The sequence below is a fragment of the Hyla sarda genome, chromosome 1 (assembly GCF_029499605.1).
Source record: "Hyla sarda isolate aHylSar1 chromosome 1, aHylSar1.hap1, whole genome shotgun sequence".
NCBI classification, from domain to species: Eukaryota; Metazoa; Chordata; class Amphibia; order Anura; family Hylidae; genus Hyla; species Hyla sarda.
In genome coordinates, this window is record NC_079189.1 from 432,895,908 (window position 1) to 432,916,433 (window position 20,526).

Consider the following 20,526-nt stretch of genomic DNA (forward strand, 5'->3'; position numbering starts at 1 on the left):
TAAAGTGCAAATGGTGCAGAAATAGCTATAAGCCCTGTTAGCATTACATTTTTTTGTACACGTCAGATGTATGTGGAAAACATACTTTTTTACGAAGTAAAAATAATTTTTTTTTTCTTAGTTATCAATGTGTGTTCTTTTAGGCTGGGTTCGCAATGTGTTAGCTGTGTCAATAAGACATACAAGCTGGGAGAAGCTTGTGAGAAACAGTGAGCCTCCAGCTGTTGCAAAACTAACTCCCAGTATGTTCAGGCATGCTGGGAGTTGTAGTTTGGCAACAGTTGGAGACATGCTGTTTGGAAAATACTGGTCCCAGTTATTAGCTATGACTGATCCCTCTCGCTCCAAAGTGCTCCATCTCCATAGACCACAATTAATTTAACAGCAAATTTAGCAGAATTTCCGTGTCAGATTTTTCCGGTGGGAAAATTCCGCCATGTGCACGGTGCAGCAGAATCCTATTGATAACAATGGCACTCGGCTGCAACGGAATTGTTGAGCAGATAGGGATTCGTGAAAACACTTGCGCTGAGTGACTGCACCCATTTCATGCTGCCCGCAGTTTGGGCTTCATAAAGCTAATGACAGGTTCCTTTTAAGGGAGTATACTAAATTAGAGGAGGATTTATCAAAACCTGTGTACAGGAAGAGTGGTGCGGCTACTCGCAGTTTATGCAGCATAATGTTGACAACAGGTTACCTTTAAAGGGGTACTCCAGGGAAGTTAATAAAAATAAAAATGCCCCAAAGCCACCACAATACCTGTTCTGTGTCCTCTGTAGTTATCCATGATTTGGCAGCTCCTTTGGCTCCTAAATACTTTTCCCTTGTTAGCAGCACAGACTACAACTCCCAGACGTCAGTGCAGCTCTGTGTAATGGCTGCCAGCCAACTGCTTTCACTATCTGTGTGCATGTTCACACTGCAACTCACACACTGTACATGTCTTTTCTTTCAGACTATCCTTCCCCCAGCAATAAATCTTGCTGTGCTCTGAATAGCAGAAGTCAGTGATTAGATATTCAGCAGAAAAAACAGCAGCTATGTGCTCAGTTGTGACTCTTTACTGCTCTTCTCTCACAGCTCACAAGCTTCTCACCCAGGGAGGGGAGAAGAGGTGTGGCTGTACAGCCAGAGCTCTAGACCAAACAGAAATCAGGTGGTGTTGTTCTGAAGGGTGGGGACTAGTCTCAGTGAGAGGTTTACACAATACAAGGTGGATTTGAGCATTACATTTTTCTCTCATTTCCTGCCTGTAAGTGACAGCTGAAAGAGGGAAACTACTCTTTATAGCTAATGAATGGTATTTATACAAATACATAGATTGGTGAGAGGGAAAGGGCTGGCTATGGGTTTAGTTCCCTGGAGTTACCCCTTTAAGGGTAGAGTCACATGTGCCATATTTTGCTGCTGCGTATTCTCCTACCCATTGAAATCAATAGGTAGCAAAATCGGCTGCTTTTTTGTAACCTACTGACCTCAATCGGTAGCAAAATACGCAGCAAAATATTGCACATGTGACCCTACGCATAAGGGGTTTTCACAATTGGGGGGTGGGAAGAAAAATTCCACCTGGAGCTTACGAGTGTGGCCAGTGTCAACTGGATCAGTCGGATTTATGGGCATACGGCTGCCAGGTGTGGTGGGGAAATTTTAAAACCTGACACAGTAGCATTATTTTTCAGTTCAGCAACAAAACCAGATACAGTGCAAAATTGAGCCAAACAGGGTCACACTAAACAGACGGAGCAGAGCGATAACATGGCCCGTCAAAACACAAACTAGGTGAGAGGAGTTCCCCGCCCAGGGGACTGTTTATGGGGCCGGCGGGGACTAGTTTATAAGTATCCTCACCATCACTGGAGGCAGGATCGTCCCCCGGGGATGGTAAGGTTAAAGATTTTACCCTATATAACGCTTTGCCAAGTGTTATATAGGGTTAAATCTGATGATTGGTTCCCTTTAAGGTGTATCCACGTGTTGCGGTTCAGCTGTGTTTTTACATTAGTTGTTATTAGCAAAACAATTTTCCAGGAAAGTTGATGTTTACCTCAAAAACTGCATGGCTGTTGACAGTCACTTTGTAAACTGCACCATTTTTCGTAAAACTGCATGCCGGTGTAGTTTAAAGGGGTTATCCAGGAAAAAACGTTTTTTTTATATATATCAACTGGTTCCAGAAAGTTAAACAGATTTGTAAATTACTTCTATTAAAAGAATCTTAATCCTTTCAGTACTTATGAGCTTCTGAATTTAAGGTTGTTCTTTTCTGTCTAAGTCCTCTCTGATGACACGTGTCTCGGGAAACGCCCAGTTTAGAAGCAAATTCCCATAGCAAACCTCTTCTAAACTGGGCGGTTCCCAAGACACGTGTCATCAGAGATTACTTCGACATAAAACAACAACCTAAACTTCAGAAGCTCATAAGTACTGAAAGGATTAAGATTTTTTAATAGAAGTAATTTACAAATCTGTTTAACTTTCTGGAGCCAGTTGATGTATAAAAAAAAGTTTTTTCCTGGATAACCCCTTTAACGCTACTATGTGCATCTGAACCTAATACTACAGCCTTATATTCTAAGCCCTCACAAGCAGGGCCATCTCTCCCCTACATTAGCTTGCCTTTTACTGTTTCACATCCATTGTACTTGTGTTATATGTATTTTAATCCCTTGTCAATTGTACAGTGCCCTGGAACTAATAAAAATAAATAATAATAATTATAAAACTCCACAAGCATTTGCAAAGGCTCCCCCCGCCTGCCCCGCTCCATTCCTGATGACTCACGATACAGGGGCCGGAGGATCCTGACATCACACCCCACCCCCTCAATGCAAGTCTCCCTCCCATAGACTTGCATTGAGGGGGCAAGGTGTGACATCACATGAGGCGGGGCCGTGACATCATGATACTCCCGCTGTATTGAGTCATTAGCAGATGACTGGGGGGCTCCTAGAGAGATCATGGGGGTTTCCAGTGGCGGGACCCCCACGATCAGACATCTTATCCCCTATGCTTTGGCTAGGGGATAAGATGTCTAGGGGCAGAGTACACCATTAAGGGGTTAAAAATAGACTTAGATATGTTTTCATGTTCTATAATGCACACTTTTTTCGTATGCAGGCAGATTGCAACACATACTGCCCAATACATTATAAATAGTACTATTGTGCCTGCTAACTGGAGACCACATGGTTCTGTGTTTGATAAGCTACGGCATGTAGCCCCCATTGTAACACCTATAATAAAAGAAAACCATAAAAATGATTGTACTTACATTAATGGCATTGGTGTATTGCAGTACCATGTCCACATGATTGTGTAATGATAATTATAATGTTTGCCCTGTCATCATTTCATGTCATTGCAAAATAATTACTTCTGTAAAAATATGTTTATACATTTATAGATTGCAGTATGACCCCCGAGTCTGTTGCATATTGGCATTTTCATAATGTTTGATATACTTGGCCTTGGTGTTTCTTTGGTGCTCTTACTCACATTGCTACTGGCCATGGCTAGCACTTGTGATTCTAAATGCAAGGGGGAACATGGCTGTGCTGCATTTAACAGTAACAAGCAGTGCAGGATGAATTAGCGGTGAAATCCAGGCGACTGCCCACAGTTAGCACTTGTGGTATAACCAATAAGTGCAGGCTGCATCTGGACTTGCCATTATTTAAAGCTTAAAGAAGAAGTATCACGTACAAAAACGTATCCCCTATGCGCAGGAAAGGGGTACATTTTAGATTCTGTGTGTGTGGGGGGGGATCTGACCCCTGGAACCTCCTGCAATCTCCTATACGGGGACCTGGCTCTCCCTGAGAATAGAGTGTGTCGACCCCCGCACAAAGCGGTGGCCAACACGCCCCCTACATATCTCTATGAGCTGAAGATCGCTGAACGGCTCTCTCATAGTGGAATATGGAGGAGGTGTGTCGGCCACCTTCGGGGTTGACATGCCCTGTTCCCGGAGAGAGCCAGGGCCCATACAGGAGATTATGGTGCGGATAGGGGATACGTTTTTCTACATGATATATCTCCTTTAAAGAGTTACTATTATTTCAGCCGGAGTACAGTACAATCTCGTTGTCTCAGACTAGCACCAAAACTCATGTGAGTTCCCATCTCATCCTATAAGCCTATGGGACTTCAGGCAGTCTGTCTGATCACGTGAGTTTTGGCACTAGTCTCAGACGAGATTGGATTTCTTGTTTCATTGTATCCTGCTGCCAGCCAAAATGATAGTAATCCTACAAATCAAGATTGCAAGCTCTAGCTATGGCCGGTAGTGTTTCGTGTAAGAGCACGTAAGGTAAAAAATTCTAAACATCATCAGATGACCAGATCTCTTCAGAGCTTTGCACTTCAACTCCACTAGTTCATAAGCATTATTTTTATTTCTGAGCACTCTGGGGCGTTCATTTTTTAGGAACATGGGGAAGCACGATACAGTTCAACGAATTCCTTCTAAAAGTCAGGTGTAAAAAAGTTTTCAGAACATTTTTTTTTTCCTGCTTCACTAGTATCATTGAATCATCAGAGAAAGGAAAAAGTAAAATCCCAATGCAACGTGCAGGTGTCGTAGTCCAAACTTCAAGGTTCCTTACCTCAACACCAAGTTATCAATCAATGTGGTACTATACAAAGGTTCATATGCCATGGACGAACTTCACCTTGGAATTCTAAAAATAATTAATTCATATTTAATACGCCAAAACATATTTTTTTTTTTTACATGTGTTTGGAATTGTGTTTTTAGGCTCAAAAAAACGTTATCAACTTTGTTTTGTATTGCTTCTTATTTGTTATGATAAAATAAATAAAAAATAATGAAACAACAACCAAACAATACTAAACGCTGCATATGTTCTCCACCTTTATACACTGTCTACAGGGGAAACATTCCCTTCTGGGAGAGAACTGGCTTATTGTTCTTGGGGGAGATATACCACCACCAAAGGAGTTGAACAGAGGCAAGCATTCATAAGTATGGGAGGATCAAGCGAAACAAATGGTTGACCGAAAACTACCGTAATTTTTCGCCGTATAAGACGCACTTTTTCTTCCCCAAAACTGGGTGGGAAAAGTTGGTGCGTCTTATACGGCGAATACCTGCGGCCATCAACGGCCGGGACCCGCGGCTAATACAGGACATCACCAATCGCGGTGATACCCTGTTTTAACCCTTCAGACGCAGCGATCAAAGCTGACCGCCGCGTCTGAAGCGAAAATAACACTAACCCAGCTGTTCAGTCGGGCTGTTCGGGACCGCTGCGGTGAAATCGCGGCGTCCCGAACAGCTTACAGGACACCGGAAGGGACCTTACCTGCCCCTCGGAGTCTGCTCCGTGCCGGGATCCCCTGCATGGCTGGCGCTCTCCTTCGACGTCATCACGCATGCCGTCCCGTCATCCAATAGGAGCGGCGTGCGTAGCGACGTGATGGCGGCGACGGAGAGCGTGGATTCCGGGGAAGAAGACGTCCGGAGCGTCGGGGACGCGGCGACAGCGATGGAGCGACATCCAGGGCAGCGGTGACGGGTCTGGAGCGGCGGGGACAGGTGAATACTAATTCCTATCCAGTGGTCTTCAACCTGCGGACCTCCAGATGTTGCAAAACTACAACTCCCAGCATGCCCGGACAGCCAACGGCTGTCCGGGCATGCTGGGAGTTGTAGTTTTGCAACATCTGGAGGTCCACAGGTTGAAGATCTCTGTTAGGTGCAGAATCTTTTTTTTCTTCTAGATTTTGCACCTTTAAAATAGGGTGTGTCTTATATGCCGGTGCTTCCTATAGGGCGAAAAATACGGTATCTTATTTGTATGGCTTCCTTCAGTTTTTCCCTGTCTTTTCCAGCAAAACCTTTTTAAGAAATGTATTTCACCACACTATAGATGTAGAAGCACAACAGTATATCTGGGAAAGAATCACATGTGAATCTGTTTATTACAATGTGTCCAGCTTTGTGCATTTTCATAATCAGTTTCTAGGAGAGTACAAAACATTCACATAGAAATTTGCCATTGTGCCCCCATGACACATTGACCCATCAGTTCATGAGGCATTGTACAGCTCTGAGATCAGTGTATAAATGACAGTGTTGGAGAAGTGCTAATCTTTCTTGGCACAATGGTTTCACTATGCATTTTCCTGGACTTCAGCCTACACCATTCATACCAAGCTCATGATGTCTTTTAGTCTTTTTTAGTGCCAGATTGGGGGCTCATGCACAGCAATGCTCTTCACATGAAATAGGCACTACCACTTTTCTCATTTGTTATATAATACCACTTTTACTTCCCTTCACCGCCTATTCCCTGCTGTTCCACATCAGGTTCTACAAGAGAAGAAGCAAAAGCTGACTGTACAATCTGAAAACCGAATGACTCCAATAGAGACATATTTTGTTGTGGGGAGAAAGGAGATGCCAGTGCAGACCCTAAAGCTGGCCCAAGAGATGCACCAAGAGTTGGACCTAAAGAAGGCCCAAGAGCTGGGCCCAAGGCTGGTCCCAGGGCAGGGCCAAGCGCAGGAGCCAAGGTTGACCCTAAATCACCAAGAGATGCTCCAAGTGGTCTGGCATGCACTTTCTGGATGTGTTTATTCAGATAGGCCTTTGAGCGAAAGAAGCTGCCACACTCTGAACAAGGATAACGTTTCTCTGATTCTGGCTCTATTTTCTTGGGAATCACCAGGTCATATGTTGCATATGATCCGTTAGAACTCTGTTTCTCGGGTGATTTGAGGTCACTTCCATCAGACAGGTCACCGAAAGAGTCAGAACTCTCCTGTTCCCCATGCTGACATTTCTCCCCCTCTGCAAAATAAGAAATATATGTAAATAAAAGGCTTGAAATATTATTTAATGAAATATCCTCTGTAAAATATCCCCTAAAGGCTACATCTCTCTCATCATTACTACTGACTTTACATGTGTATGATGTGCACTGAACAGAAAAACCTAAACTGCAATGTCTGAAAGTCACAAACACAATACAGAACCCAACAGTAAAAACTAAGTATTCTTTAATATTATGGTATTAAAAGGGGTAGACCCCCAACTTGGATATTTATGCTACATCCATACAAATATCTGCTAGATGTGGGTCCCACTAATGGGCACTTATATGTGTAACAGGGTTCCCAGACTTGACTGCAGTGAGCAGGTGATCTTCTGGGACAAACATCTACCACACATTTAGGCTACTATTGTGCAGGGTGTATATAACCCTTTTTTCTGATAATCTGTACTGATCTTTTTTTGTCATTTGACAAGAAGCCAAGTCAACTCAGAGATCTTGTATTTTCTTAAATAGGGTAAAATATATGAAAAAAGGGTTTTATGTAAGTAAAGCTAAGTGATCATATAATTAAGAGGTATGCAACTTTCTAATACACTTTGCACTTCACTTCTTACCACTTTCAAGATCTGTTGGGGAATGTATACATTTCCATATACATCAGAAATTATGTATCATCTGAAATGACATACAATTGTATCCAGTGTAGGTAATAATCTGTAAGATAAACAGCATACTGCACACTTTACGCTTAAAGGGGTACTCCACTGCCTCAGCATTTGGAACATTTTGCCTCGGCGTTCGGAACATTTTGTTCCCAATGCTGAGTGTGGGCGCCGGGGCTCGTGACGTCCTGGCCATGCCCCCTTGTGACGTCACACCAAGCCCCCTCAATGCAAGTCTATGGGAGTCTAATGCAAGTTATGGCCGTCACGCCCCCTCCCATAGACTTGCATTGAGGCGGCGTGGTGTGCCGTCATGACGGGGCGTGGCCAGGACGTCACGAGCCTCAGCGCCCAAATGTTCCAAATGCTGAGGCAGTGGAGTACCCCTTTAAGCGTAAAGTGTGCAGTATGCTGTTTATCTTACAGATTATTACCTACACTGGATATAATTGTATGTCATTTCAGATGATACATAATTTCTGAATGCTGGGAACAAAATGTTCCGAACGCTGAGGCAGTGGAGTACCCCTTTAACGCTTTAATAAATCGAGAGCATCAGAAAGCCAACGATCGTTTACTTGACTGGAGTGTGAAATACCAGTCTTAGTAAATTACCCCCAATGTTTACAGCATTCCCACATATTACAGTATTAATTGGTTACCATTTTAAGTTGCATATCTACAGCGTATTTTACGATGCAGATGCGCCGGCGGCAGTCACAAGAGCAAGCTTCCCGCTGCAGCCAGGTAGCTCTGTGTGTCAGCTCGTAGTGTCAAATTTCCCGCTGTTGACACAGTGCCTGCTCGTAGCAGATGAGCAGTGGGAAATCTGCCGATATGAGAGGACACACAGAGCTACCAACCCGCAGCAGTGAGCTCGCTCTTGTGACTGCTGTCAGTGTATCAGCAGCGTGAATTATGCTGTGGACTCCGTGTGACCCAACCCTTAATAGGCCGACTAACTGATTAAACGTTTGGAGACACTGCAGGACACACCTTAACAAGTCCCTGTTGTTCGATTGTTTCCTATCTTTTCTGTTTCAAGTTATTTGAGGGAGCATTGTGGGTTTAACTGTCTTTGAAGGAAGGGTACCGATTGTCCACCTCTGTATAAATTCCATGTTTGCAACTTAAAATGGTTGTCCCAGAACCAGTTAATACTGTAATATGTGGGAATGCTGTAAACATTGGGGGTAATTTACTAAGACTGGTGTTTCACACCCCAGTCAAGTAAACTATCGTTGGCTTTCTGATTCTCTCTATTTATTAAAGAGGAGCACACGCTAGCTTTGTGCTAGTGTAGAATTCAGCTGCAACTTACATATTTTAGCATGCATGGAGGCCTTGCTCCTTTTCTACCGCTTTACACTAGGCTTGGCCTACTTTGTGAGCTGAAAATAGACAAAAAAATGTGTGCAAACCCCAACATTTTTGACATCTGAGACCAGATGTAGTAGCATAATCACATCACAATATTTTACCTATTATGTTTTGGTAAAGAAGACCTGTGGTCAGTCCAAAAAAAAATGTGTTAAATCGTTTTACGACCCTGATTCCACCTGTGTTTTTTGTATACTTTTTTGCTATGCTATATGGTTGCCTATTTGTATTTTTCACTGAATAGTCAAATGGGCAGGAAATGTATCACTTTATGATTACTGGGAGTCTGACCTCTGTTATGGCCATTTATCCTTAGACTAAAGGGACTACAACACTGGTTTAGCATTGTGGCCCCTTTGGTGTTTCTTTGACCTAAAAAAAAAAAATTACCCCAAAAATCTATTTTTTTTGCCATCGACAGAGTTTGCAGCTATTTTGAAAAACTGCTGAGCCAATGGAGTTTCATTTTTCGCTAATGATGCCCAGCTAACATCTGGCCATAGCATTTAAGTCCCCAAAAAATGCCATGTGGCGAGTATGGCATTTATGGACAAAAATTCTGTGTCCATTCAGCCTAAAGCTGAATACTGTGACCCTTCCATTGATTTGACATCAGCTCGATCTGTGTAGTTATGCTCAATAACAGAAATGAACGGCACTCACCCAGGTATCGTTTCAAACTTCTTTATTCGGCCATCAGGGACAGGAAGGAACCTATAGCAGGTATGCTTCACTGAGTGGCTACAACAGTTTTACACTATAGCCCTGATTTACTAAGAGTGTCGGGTTATTTTGTTAGGTAGTTTTATTTTTTTCCCAGACTAATTTTTCTCACACGTATTTATCAATGTTTGGCACATGTTGGGAAAATTCTGTCACACGATATTAAATTCTGTCGCACGGGGGAAAAAAAGCATAAAGCAAATAAATAAAGCAAAGTAACTGCACCAGGACGTAACTTTACATTCATGGTCGTTAATGGGTTAACAAACAAAAAGAAGAGAAAAAAAAGAAGTAAATGAAAGCCAAGCTTTAAAAAAAATATAAAAAAATTTAAATAAAAGACAGAAATTCCAAAAAAACTAATAAAAAAAAAAAAAATATTTAATATAAAAAGCTACTAAGGGGACAAAGTAACGGGATTTTCAAAAAGCCCCCACTTTTTAACAGATTCCCCACACCTCAAGGCAGTCGGGTTTTCAAGTTCAGTAATTCACTATTTTTCTGGTGGGTTTTTAAATACAACTGTAGGGTTTTCAGGAAAATGTCGGGAACACGCCCATAATTATGCAAACCACACCCCTTTAGTCGGGTTAAAAAAATACTCAGAGCAATTGGAAAACCGCCGGAGTTTTACTAGTAAAATGTGTCGCAGAGGACGTGCGACACAAATTGTGTCGCATAACCCGATAAAAAGAGTTGGGATCTTGTTAGTAAATCAGGGCTTATGTGTGCTTCTTCTACATTGTGTGAACATTGACAAATAAAGAAGTTTATTACGATACCCGGGTGAGTGCTGTTCATTTTTGTTATTGAGCATAAATTGTTATCATTCTTTGTCTAAGGAACTGAGCACCACCTAAGTTTGGTAGCCATCTAATCTCAGGGGCCAGTCAGAAACATAGAATGTGTCACCATTCGGTACATCTAGTCTGTCCAATATCCTGCATAACTCTGGTGTAGCTAGGAAGCTCTGTGCCTGCTGTTTGTAGTGCCAGCCATTTGTTCTTCTACAGTGTGTGTAAACCTATAAATATCCAACCGTTCATAAACTGGCCAAGTATATTAGAAAGTTGTAAAGCTTTTCATTATTTAATGATTAAGCTTTAATTACATAAAACCAGAAAACTGCTTTAACACAAACTTGGCTGGTCTTCTCTGTCCTGAACTATCTTCATAACATTGGTACATCCATGCACTTTTCTAAGCTTAGATTTATCTTTTTAGCATGCTTCCTTTAAAGCTAGCCACAAGTTCACTGAGCAAGCGCCTTCATGCTTACATCTCTGTACACAAATGTTACCACTTGTTACATCTTTTCTTATATTTTATCTTTTGCAATCTAGAATATGAAGTAAATGTAGTTAAGGCTGTGTTCACATTGGCATCATGGGCTCTGATAAAAGTGGATATGACTGGTTGATTTTAAAATGGTTCCCAACAAATCCCACAGACATATAATGACTCTTTCAGTTTTTGTCAGGACAGCAGGCTACACTGGGAAAAGCAAGGAAAATGGCATGTATTCGTGATGCCAGTGTGAATAACACCTTAGTTATTACTCTGCACATAGTGGTAACATCTGTATGCATTAGCTTTCCAAGCTTTAATAGCCCCTTTGCAACCTAATGTGCACAACCACAACTGGCAATGAATGCAATAATCTAACAACCCATTCTAGCTCACGGATGCGCCCCCCTCTGCACGGACAGCCGGCTGTGCAACGCTTGCCTTTCACGCCACAGGTCCGGACACAGTGGAACAGCGCTGCACCGTTAGGGACGGACTCCGGCGGGTGAGGGCCCGCGCTGAGGAGGGCGCCATGATGAGTTTTTACATGGACTTTTAAGTATGAGGCAGAGGAGAAACCTAGACAAGATAAAAGCAGGTAAGATGCTGCCACAGACAGACCTCCAACTGCTTACAACAAGATATGCAGACTACTCAAGTATCTCAGAAATCATTAGTCATAAAACAATGACTAAGATCCACTTACATCAATCCAGAAAACCTTTGTTTTCTTCTGCGAAAACAAATGAAAGAGTACCTGTCACCAAACTAAACTTTATATATTGTTCCTCATGTAATTATAAGACACTTTGCTATTTACTTGCTGTTAAAATTCTCAACCTTTTATGTTTTTAAAATTTGATTGAAAAAAACGGCCACTAGATGGCTCTGTTCTGTTCCCTGCCGCAAGTCAAAAAGTTAGTTTGGTCTCCTTCCGGCCTGGCAGGAGACCAAACTCAGGAAGTGCATGGGGAGGCACAGCTCTCGCAGGCTTCAGTGACATTGCGCATGCTGGGGAACACCCACTTTCTCCTGCCAGGAGCTCACACAATGTGGGCAAAGGGGAAAGGTATGATACACAGCTTTTTAACCCCTTAAGGACCCGGGCTTTTTTCATTTTACATTTTTCCTCCTTAACTTAAAAAAATCATAACTCTTTAAAATTTTCACCTAAAATTCTATATGATGGCTTATTTTTTGAGTCACTAATTCTACTTTGTAATGACATTAGTAATTTTACCCAAAAATCTACGGTGAAACGGGAAAAAAAATCAATGTGCGACAAAATTGATGAAAAAACACTATTTTGAAAAGTTTTAGGGGCTTCCCTTTTTACGCAATACATTTTTCGGCAAAAATGATACCTTATCCTTATTCTGTAGGTCCATATGGTTAAAATGATACCCTACTTATATAGGTTTGATTTTGTATCACTTCAGAAAAAAAATCATGAATACATGCAGGAAAATGTATACGTTTAAAATGGTCATCTTCTGACGCCTATAACTTTTTTATTTTTCTGTGTTCAGGGAGCTATGAGGGCTCATTTTTTGCGCCGTCATCTGAAGTTTTTAGCGGTACCATTTTTGTTCTGATCAGACTTTTTGATCACTTTTTATTAACTTTTTGTGGTATAAATAGTGATCAAAAATGCGCTATTTTGGACTTTGGAATTTTTTTTGCGCGTATGCCATTGAACGTGCAGTTTAAAAAGCGGTACATTTTTATAATTTGGACATTTACGCACGCAGCGATACCACATATGTTTATTTTTATTTACACTGTGTTTTTTTTATTCTTGGAAATGCCGGGTGATTCAAACTTTTATTAGGGGAAGGGATAATTGAAAGGGTTAATGATTTTTTTACACTTTTCTTATGCAATATTATAGCTCCTATAGGGGGCTATAACATTGCATGTACTGATCTTTTACACTGATTGATCCATCTCCATAGGAATGGATCAATCAGTGTTTTCGGCGATTGAATGCTCAAGCCTGGATCTCAGGCTTGAAGCATTCATTCGGCGATCGGACTACAGGAAGGAAGGTAAGAGACCTTCCTCCTGTGCTACAGCTATTCGGGATGCCGCCATTATACCGCGGCGATCCCGAACAGCTCCCTGAGCTAGCCGGGCACTTTTACTTTCGTTTTTAGCCGCGTGGCTCAACTTTGAGCGTGCGGCTAAAAGGTTAATAGCGCGCGGCACAGCGATCAGTGCCGCACGCTATTAGAGGCGGGTCCTGGCTTCACTGTGACGCCGGGCCCGCCGTGATATGATGCGGGGTCACCGTGTGACCCCGCGTTATATCGCAGGACCGGGACCCAGGACGTATCCATACGTCCTGGGTCCTTAAGAGGTTAAAGCTTGGAAAATATTTTTAAGGGCAGGAGGGGTGTTAGGAGTAGTTAGGGAATATAATCTGAGTTAGTTTAGAAAATATGGTTTAATGACAGATACTCTTTAAGGGTAGGGTCACACGTGCTGTATTTTGCTGCATATTTTCTGCAGTTAATTTTGCTTCCCATTTAATTCTAAGGGTAGGAAATATGCAGAAGCAAATACGCAGAAAAATATGGCATGTGTGACCCTACCCTAAAGGCTTTTCCAGGAATTAAAAAGAAAATTCTTAACATAACAGCACCAAACCTGTCCTCATGTCATGTATAATACTGCAGCTCAGTTCCATTGAAGTAATTGAAGACAATTGGTGATATCTAACACAACCTGGGAACTGGTGTGGTGCTGTTTTTAAAAGACATTAGATATTTTTTCTATTCATGGATAACCCCTTCAATGACCGAAGAGTATTTTGGTTCTTCAATGCCTATTCAATAACACACTGACATAAGGATAGGCTATTGATTTTTTTTTCTTCGAAGCAGATTAAAAAGGATAAGTAATAAACGTATCCTTGATGTAAAAAAATGTTAATAAAATGTGAATGAACCTACAGTAAGATTGGCAAATCCAAATCTAATGGAAAAGCCATCAAATTATTTAAAAAAGGATAAAGAGGTGGTGTAGCTCACTAAAGCATAAGAACGTTCCCAAGGTTAACTGGTGTAATCTAAACCCTAAATAGACCTAAAACTGAATAAAAATATAGTGAACCAGTCCTCAAAAGATCGTGAAGAGTGAAAAATGGATAGATAAATAGAGAGAAAAGGATGATATCTAGTGTGAATGTCACAGTAAAAAGTTGTAAATCACTATTCTGGACCTGAGATATGGCTAATTAATAGAGATAAGCGAACTTACAGTAAATTTGATTTGTCACGAACTTCTCGGCTCGGCAGTTGATGACTTATCCTGCATAAATTAGTTCAGCCTTCAGGTGCTCCGGTGGGCTGGAAAAGGTGGATACATTCCTAGGAAAGAGTCTCCTAGGACTGTATCCACCTTTTCCAGCCCACCGGAGCACTTGAAAGCTGAACTAATTTATGCAGGAAAAGTCATCAACTGCCGAGCCGAGATGTTCGTGACGAATCGAATTTACTGTAAGTTCACTCATCTCTACTAATTAAGTGTACAATATTTATTAAACATAAAATGGTAATCCGCTTCCATCCAAGCAGGGCCCTTGCTATGGAAGTAGGAAGATGATAAAAATTACAAATAAAATATGATCAGAAGTGTTAAATGGAATAAAACAGAAATGGAATATAATAAAACCACCTATGAGGAATCAAATGTCCATAATCAAATGCCTCAGTCTCATATGAAATTCACTCATGATAAGTGCGGAACAGGTCCCTTAAAAGCGAGTAGAAGGTTGATGCACGGCACCACTCACCACCTTGCAGGTTGGCACAGAGCTGCGTCCAGCCTCCGGCTAGTGGATTCGCTGCAGTTGGAGTAATGGCGACTGGAAGTCCCAGAATGTCTTGATACAGTTGGCCTGATGTGCGCTCACTGGGACTTCCAGTCGCCATTACTCCAACTGCAGCGAATCCACTAGCCGGAGGCTGGACGCAGCTCTGTGCCAACCTGCAAGGTGGTGAGTGGTGCCGTGCATCAACCTTCTACTCGCTTTTAAGGGACCTGTTCCGCACTTATCATGAGTGAATTTCATAAGAGACTGAGGCATTTGATTATGGACATTTGATTCCTCATAGGTGGTTTTATTATATTCTATTTCTGTTTTATTCCATTTAACACTTGAGATCATATTTATTTTTAATTTTTTTTAATCATCTTACATAGTAACATAGTTTATAAGGTCGAAAAAAGACCAAAGTCCATCAAGTTCAACCTATAACCCCAATGAGTCCCTACTGAGCTGATATAGATCTAGAATCCATAACCTGTAATGTTATTATTCTCCAAATATGCATCCAAACCCTTTTTAAAATTCTTTTACAGCGTTCACCATGACCACCTCCTCTGGCAGAGAATTCCACAGTCTCACTGCTCTTACAGTAAAGAACCCTTGTCTGTGCTGTTGTAGAAACCTTCTTTCCTCTAGACGTAGAGGATGCCCCCTTGTTATAGATACAGTCCTGGGTATATATAGATCATGGGAGAGATCTCTGTACTGATATATTAATACATAGTTATTAGGTCTCCCCTAAGCCTTCTTTTTTCTAAACAAAGTAACCCTAATTCTGATAATCTTTCTGGGTACTGTAGTCCTCCCATTCCCCGTATTACAATGGTTGCCGTCTTTGAACCCTCTCCAGCTCCACTATATCTTTCTTGTACACTGGTGCCCAGTACTGTACACAGTATTCTATGTGTGGTCTGTGGTCTAGTGATTTGTATAGCGGTAGAATTATTTCCTAGGTGTGGGCATCTATGCCCCTGTTGATGCACCCCGATTTTATTTGCCTTGGCAGCAGCTGCCTGACACTGGTCACTACAGCTAAATTTACTATTAGCTCAGACTCCCAAGTCCTTTTCCACATCAGTTGTCCCAAGTGTTCTCCCATTTAATACATAATCCCAGCCCAGATTTTTCTTCATTTCTAGTTGAAATGCTTTATTTTTGTCATTTATTGCCCCTTAACATTTTTATTCATCCATATTGATTTTCTTTTATTTCAGACCCTTTTATTCCCATGAGGTACAGTATATACATTTTACAGTGAGAATTTAAGATATTTTTAAAAGTCTCCCATTTAGTGTCAGTATTCTTGTTTTTGAGGACATTATCCCAATTTATATTTTATATTAAGGGCTTCTCTGAGTTGATCAAACTTTGCCTTCCTTAAGTTCATTGTTCTTGTGGCCCCTCGAGAGATTCCCTTATTGAAGAACAAGTTATAATGTATTCTATTATGATCACTATTTCCTAGGTGTCCTTCTACTTGCACATTAATTACTCTATCAGGTCTGTTGGTTAATATTAAGTCTAGTACGGCGCCCCCTCTGGTAGGGCCCTGCACCATTTGGGACAGATAATTGTCTTTAGTTATAGTCAGAAACCTGTTTCCTTTATGAGATTCACAGGTCTCATCTCCCAGTTTATATCAGGATAGTTAAAGTCCCCCATTATTATCACCTCATTCTGATTTGCTGCCTTGTTTATTTGCCTCAGTAATTGATCTTCTGCCTCTTCCATTATAGCAAATCCCTATCAGAATTTTATTTAATTTTAATCTCCATATAATTCTACCCATAATGACTCCACATTATCATTTCCCTCCCGTATATCCTCCCGCAGTGCGGCCTTCAGACTGGACTTTACATACAAACAAACTCCTCCCCCTTTCCGTTTTGTCCAATCCTTCCTGAATATACTATAACCCTGTATGTTGACTGGCCATTCATAGCTATCGTCCAACCAAGTCTCTGTTATACCCACTATGTCATAATCCTCCTCAGACATTATCAACTCCAGTTCCTGTTTTATTGGTCAGACTTCTGGCATTAGTCAACATGCAATTTAAAGGTGTATGTGTTTTCTTAACTATTCTAACCCCTCCCTCCGCTCCACCCCCAGGTATATTAATAAGTCCCCCCTCTCTATATACACTATCTTCCTCCTCTATGTTGTAGGTTCCCTCCCCCCAGTCCCTAGTTTAAACACTCCTCCACTACTTCCATAGCAAGGGTCCTTCTTGGATAGTAGCGGATTACAATGTTATTTTATGTATAATAAATATTGTACACTTAAATGGGCACTGTCATGAAGTAAAAAAATTGACATGTTGTAGTACTTAAGTACTACAACATATCTCTAATATACTTTCATAAAAAAAAAGTGATTTTAAACCAGTTTAAAATCACTTTTTAATTCGGCCACTAGGGGTCGCCCTACTAGTGGCCGAATGCATTCGGCAGTGACGTCGCTACTGAATTTTGACTCATTTAAGCCTGGCAATGAGTCGAAATTCAGGCACTGCGGTGCTCGCTCCTGCCTGTCAATCAAACAGGCGAGAGCGAGCACGCTGATAGCTGGGCTTCACGCATTGGCCAGCTCCACTGCCTCAAGCGCCGCCCCGCCCGCCACCGTTACCCTGTCCGGAGGCAGCGTGCGCACTCATTGCTGCGCTAATTCTCCGGATGGGTAAATCTGCTCTATTTACTAGAGGCATGGTGGGGGGGAGCGGGGTTCGGGAGAGCGCCACCCCTGCTGCTCAGCACTAGAGGCATGGTGGGGGGGAGCGGGGTTCGGGAGAGCGCCACCCCTGCTGCTCAGCACTAGAGGCATGGTGGGGGGGGAGCGGGGTTCGGGAGAGCGCCACCCCTGCTGCTCAGCACTAGAGGCATGGTGGGGGGAGCGGGGTTCGGGAGAGCGCCGCCGCTGCTGCTCAGCACTAGAGGCTGGGGGGTTGGAGCGAGAGCGGAGTAGCACTGCTGCGCTAACAAAGTTATTGTTTTCACCACAGGGTACCTCCAGCTGTTTCACCACTACAACTCCCAGAATGCCCTGACAGCCAATAGATGTCAGGGCAAGCTGGGAGTTGTAGTGGTGAAACAGCTGGAGGCACCCTGTATAGTGAACTAAGGGCGGAATTGTCGGCCCCAGCAGGCATCAGTGACGTCACGCCTGCTGGGGAAGTCTGCCTGGTAGTGAGCACACTACCAGGCAGAAAAAAAGCCATTTTAATATAGTAAAAAAAAAAAAATGTAAAGGCAGGGAGGGGGTTAGGGACAGAAAGAAAAAAAAATGCATGGTGGGAGCTACCCTTTAAGTATCCATATCTCATGTCCAGAATACTGATTTACAACTTTTTACTGTGACATTCACACTGGATATCATCCTTTTCTCTCTATTTATCTATCCATTTTTCACTCTTCACGATCCTTTGAGGACTGGTTCACTATATTTTCATCAATTTATTTAGCCTGGAAAATTTTGTTTTGCTTTGCATTTTTGCTTAGATTCTCTGGAAAAGTCATAATAGACTTCTTTTCAAGACCAAAAAAAACTATTGGGTGTTTCATTAGATTCAGATTTGCCAAGGCTTAGGGTACATTCCCACACGGCGTATTTGCTGCTGCATATTTTATTTTCTCTGTTGAAGTCAATGGGTAGGAAAATACGCAGCACCAAATACGCAGCAAAATACGCCGTGTGGGAACGTACCCTTAAACAGTTTTTTTTAAACCAAAAATCCTGTGGTTAGGTGTTAGAAAAAGCCAGTAGGAAAATATGAAAAACACGGTGCTTTAAGGTCTTTTAGCAGTTTTTTCACCCTTTTATGACGTTTTGAGGCTCAGGAATATGTTTCCAAATTGCAGCATGCTGAGGGTATTCCGTTTTTTCATGAATCTTGGCATTTTACCTCCCATAGACTTAGTGAGGCACCAGTATTGTCTGTTATAACCTGCAAGAGCACAGCAAACTATAGACTTCTATTAAAAGGGGTACCCCGGTGAATTTTTTAATTTTTTTTTTAAATCAACTGGTGCCAGAAAGTTAAACAGATTTGTAAATTACTTCTATTAAATTTGAATCCTTCCTGTACTTATTAGCTGCTGAATATTACAGTGGAAATTCTTTTCCGTTTGAAACACAGAGCTGTCTGCTGACATCATGAGCACAGTGCTCTCTGCTGACATCTCTGTCCATTTTAGGAACTGTCAGAGTAAAAGGAAATCCCCATAGCAAACATATGCTGTTCTGGACAGTTCATAAAATGGACAGAGATGTCAGTAGAGAGCACTGTGCTCATGATGTCAGCAGACAGCTCTGTGTTTCAAAAAGAAAAGAATTTCCGCTGTAGAATTCAGCAGCTAATAAGTACAAGAAGGATTAAGATTTTTTAATAGAAGTAATTTACAAATCTGTTTAACTTTCTGGCACCATTTGATTTAAAAAAAAGTTTTTCACCGGAGTACCCCTTTAAGAAAATAGAACATTAAAAAACACAAGGAAAAAATGCCATCATGATTCATATGATGAAAGAATCATATGATTTGTAATGAAAAGAATGCAAGGGAAAAAACGGCAAGACTAGTATTTAAAAAAAAAACAAAAAAAAAAAAACACAAACTAAATCTCTGCAGAAAAAAAATGAGGGGCAGTTTTTTTGTGGCATTTTTTCTCTTGCCAAAAAAGAGTTGTGTGTAATTCCAGCCTGTAGGCCTGCTTGTCTTATAATGTGAATAATGTGAACACATCAAAGCAAAAAGACACAAATACTAAGGAAGTACTGTTGTGCAGTAAAACTATCCAAAGGTTAGGGGTTAAGTGTCAGAATGCATGTAGTCCAACTGCAGGGACCATCCCCCCCCCCCCCCCAATCTCCTCACCTCCCACCGCGATCTCCTGCACGGCCAAAGTGATGGCCGACACGACCCCCCCCCCCCCCCAATGTATCTCTATAGGAGAGCTGAGAGATACACGAACGCTAGATAGGGAATAAGTTTTACTGCACCACGATACTCCTTTAACCTTAAACCAACTTTTATTTCAACTATTCATATACACATACAATGTTAGTGATGTCTGTTTCACCAAAGAACAATTAAAGTAAGACACACAAGGAGAATTCCATATATTCAAAATTCCTTACAAATGGATGCACCTTTCTAGTTACCTCGGTTACAGATGGTGCAGAAGTTGCTAGGTCCTTCGCTGTGTTTCTTCAGATGATCAGCCATATAAGCAGCTCTTAAGTATTTTCCACACACCTGACATGGCACTTTATCCTCATGACATGCCAAATGTGAGCGCAGTCGGTCCCTTGTAGCAAAGGAGGCATTACATGTCTGAAACCACATCACGGTAATTTTAGAAGAAATTCACAGTGTGTGTGAATTATATATACATCGATATTACTTTATAAATAGTCTATTTTAGGACTTCAAGGAACTTGTTTTTCAAATTAAAACTTCACACTTTAACCCCTTAAGGACCCAGCCATTTTACACCTTAGGACCCGGCCATTTTTTGCACATCTGACCACTGTCACTTTAAACATTAATAACTCTGGGATGCTTTTAGTTATCAATCTGATTCCGAGATTGTTTTTTTGTGACATATTCTACTTTAACATAGTGGTAAAATGTTGTGGTAACTTGCATCCTTTCTTGGTGAAAAATCCCAAAATTTGATGAAAAATTAGAAAATTTTGAATTTTTCTAACTTTGAAGCTTTCTGCTTGTAAAAAAATGGATATTCAAAATATAATTTTTTTTTATTCACATTTCCAATATGTCTACTTTATGTTTGCATCATAAAATTGATGTGTTTTTACTTTTGGAAGACACCAGAG

General features: G+C 41.4%; 1 protein-coding gene across 3 annotated transcripts in view; it reads right to left on the minus strand.

The window, feature by feature from the left end:
- Positions 1-5,783: 5,783 nt before the first annotated feature.
- The window catches only part of PATZ1 (POZ/BTB and AT hook containing zinc finger 1), a 31,489-nt gene continuing 16,746 nt past the window's right edge, over positions 5,784-20,526 (minus strand). Inside the window, exons 4-6 of one of the 3 annotated variants that reach the window (XM_056530461.1) lie at positions 19,849-20,020; positions 11,300-11,437; positions 5,784-6,820 (exon numbers count right to left, since the gene is read on the minus strand). In XM_056530461.1, the coding sequence (XP_056386436.1) occupies positions 6,297-6,820; positions 11,300-11,437; positions 19,849-20,020 (834 nt within the window). In that variant the 3' untranslated portion in view covers positions 5,784-6,296. The remainder of the gene's footprint in view (positions 6,821-11,299; positions 11,438-19,848; positions 20,021-20,526) is intronic. The other 2 variants (XM_056530453.1, XM_056530457.1) reach the window with 2 other exon arrangements.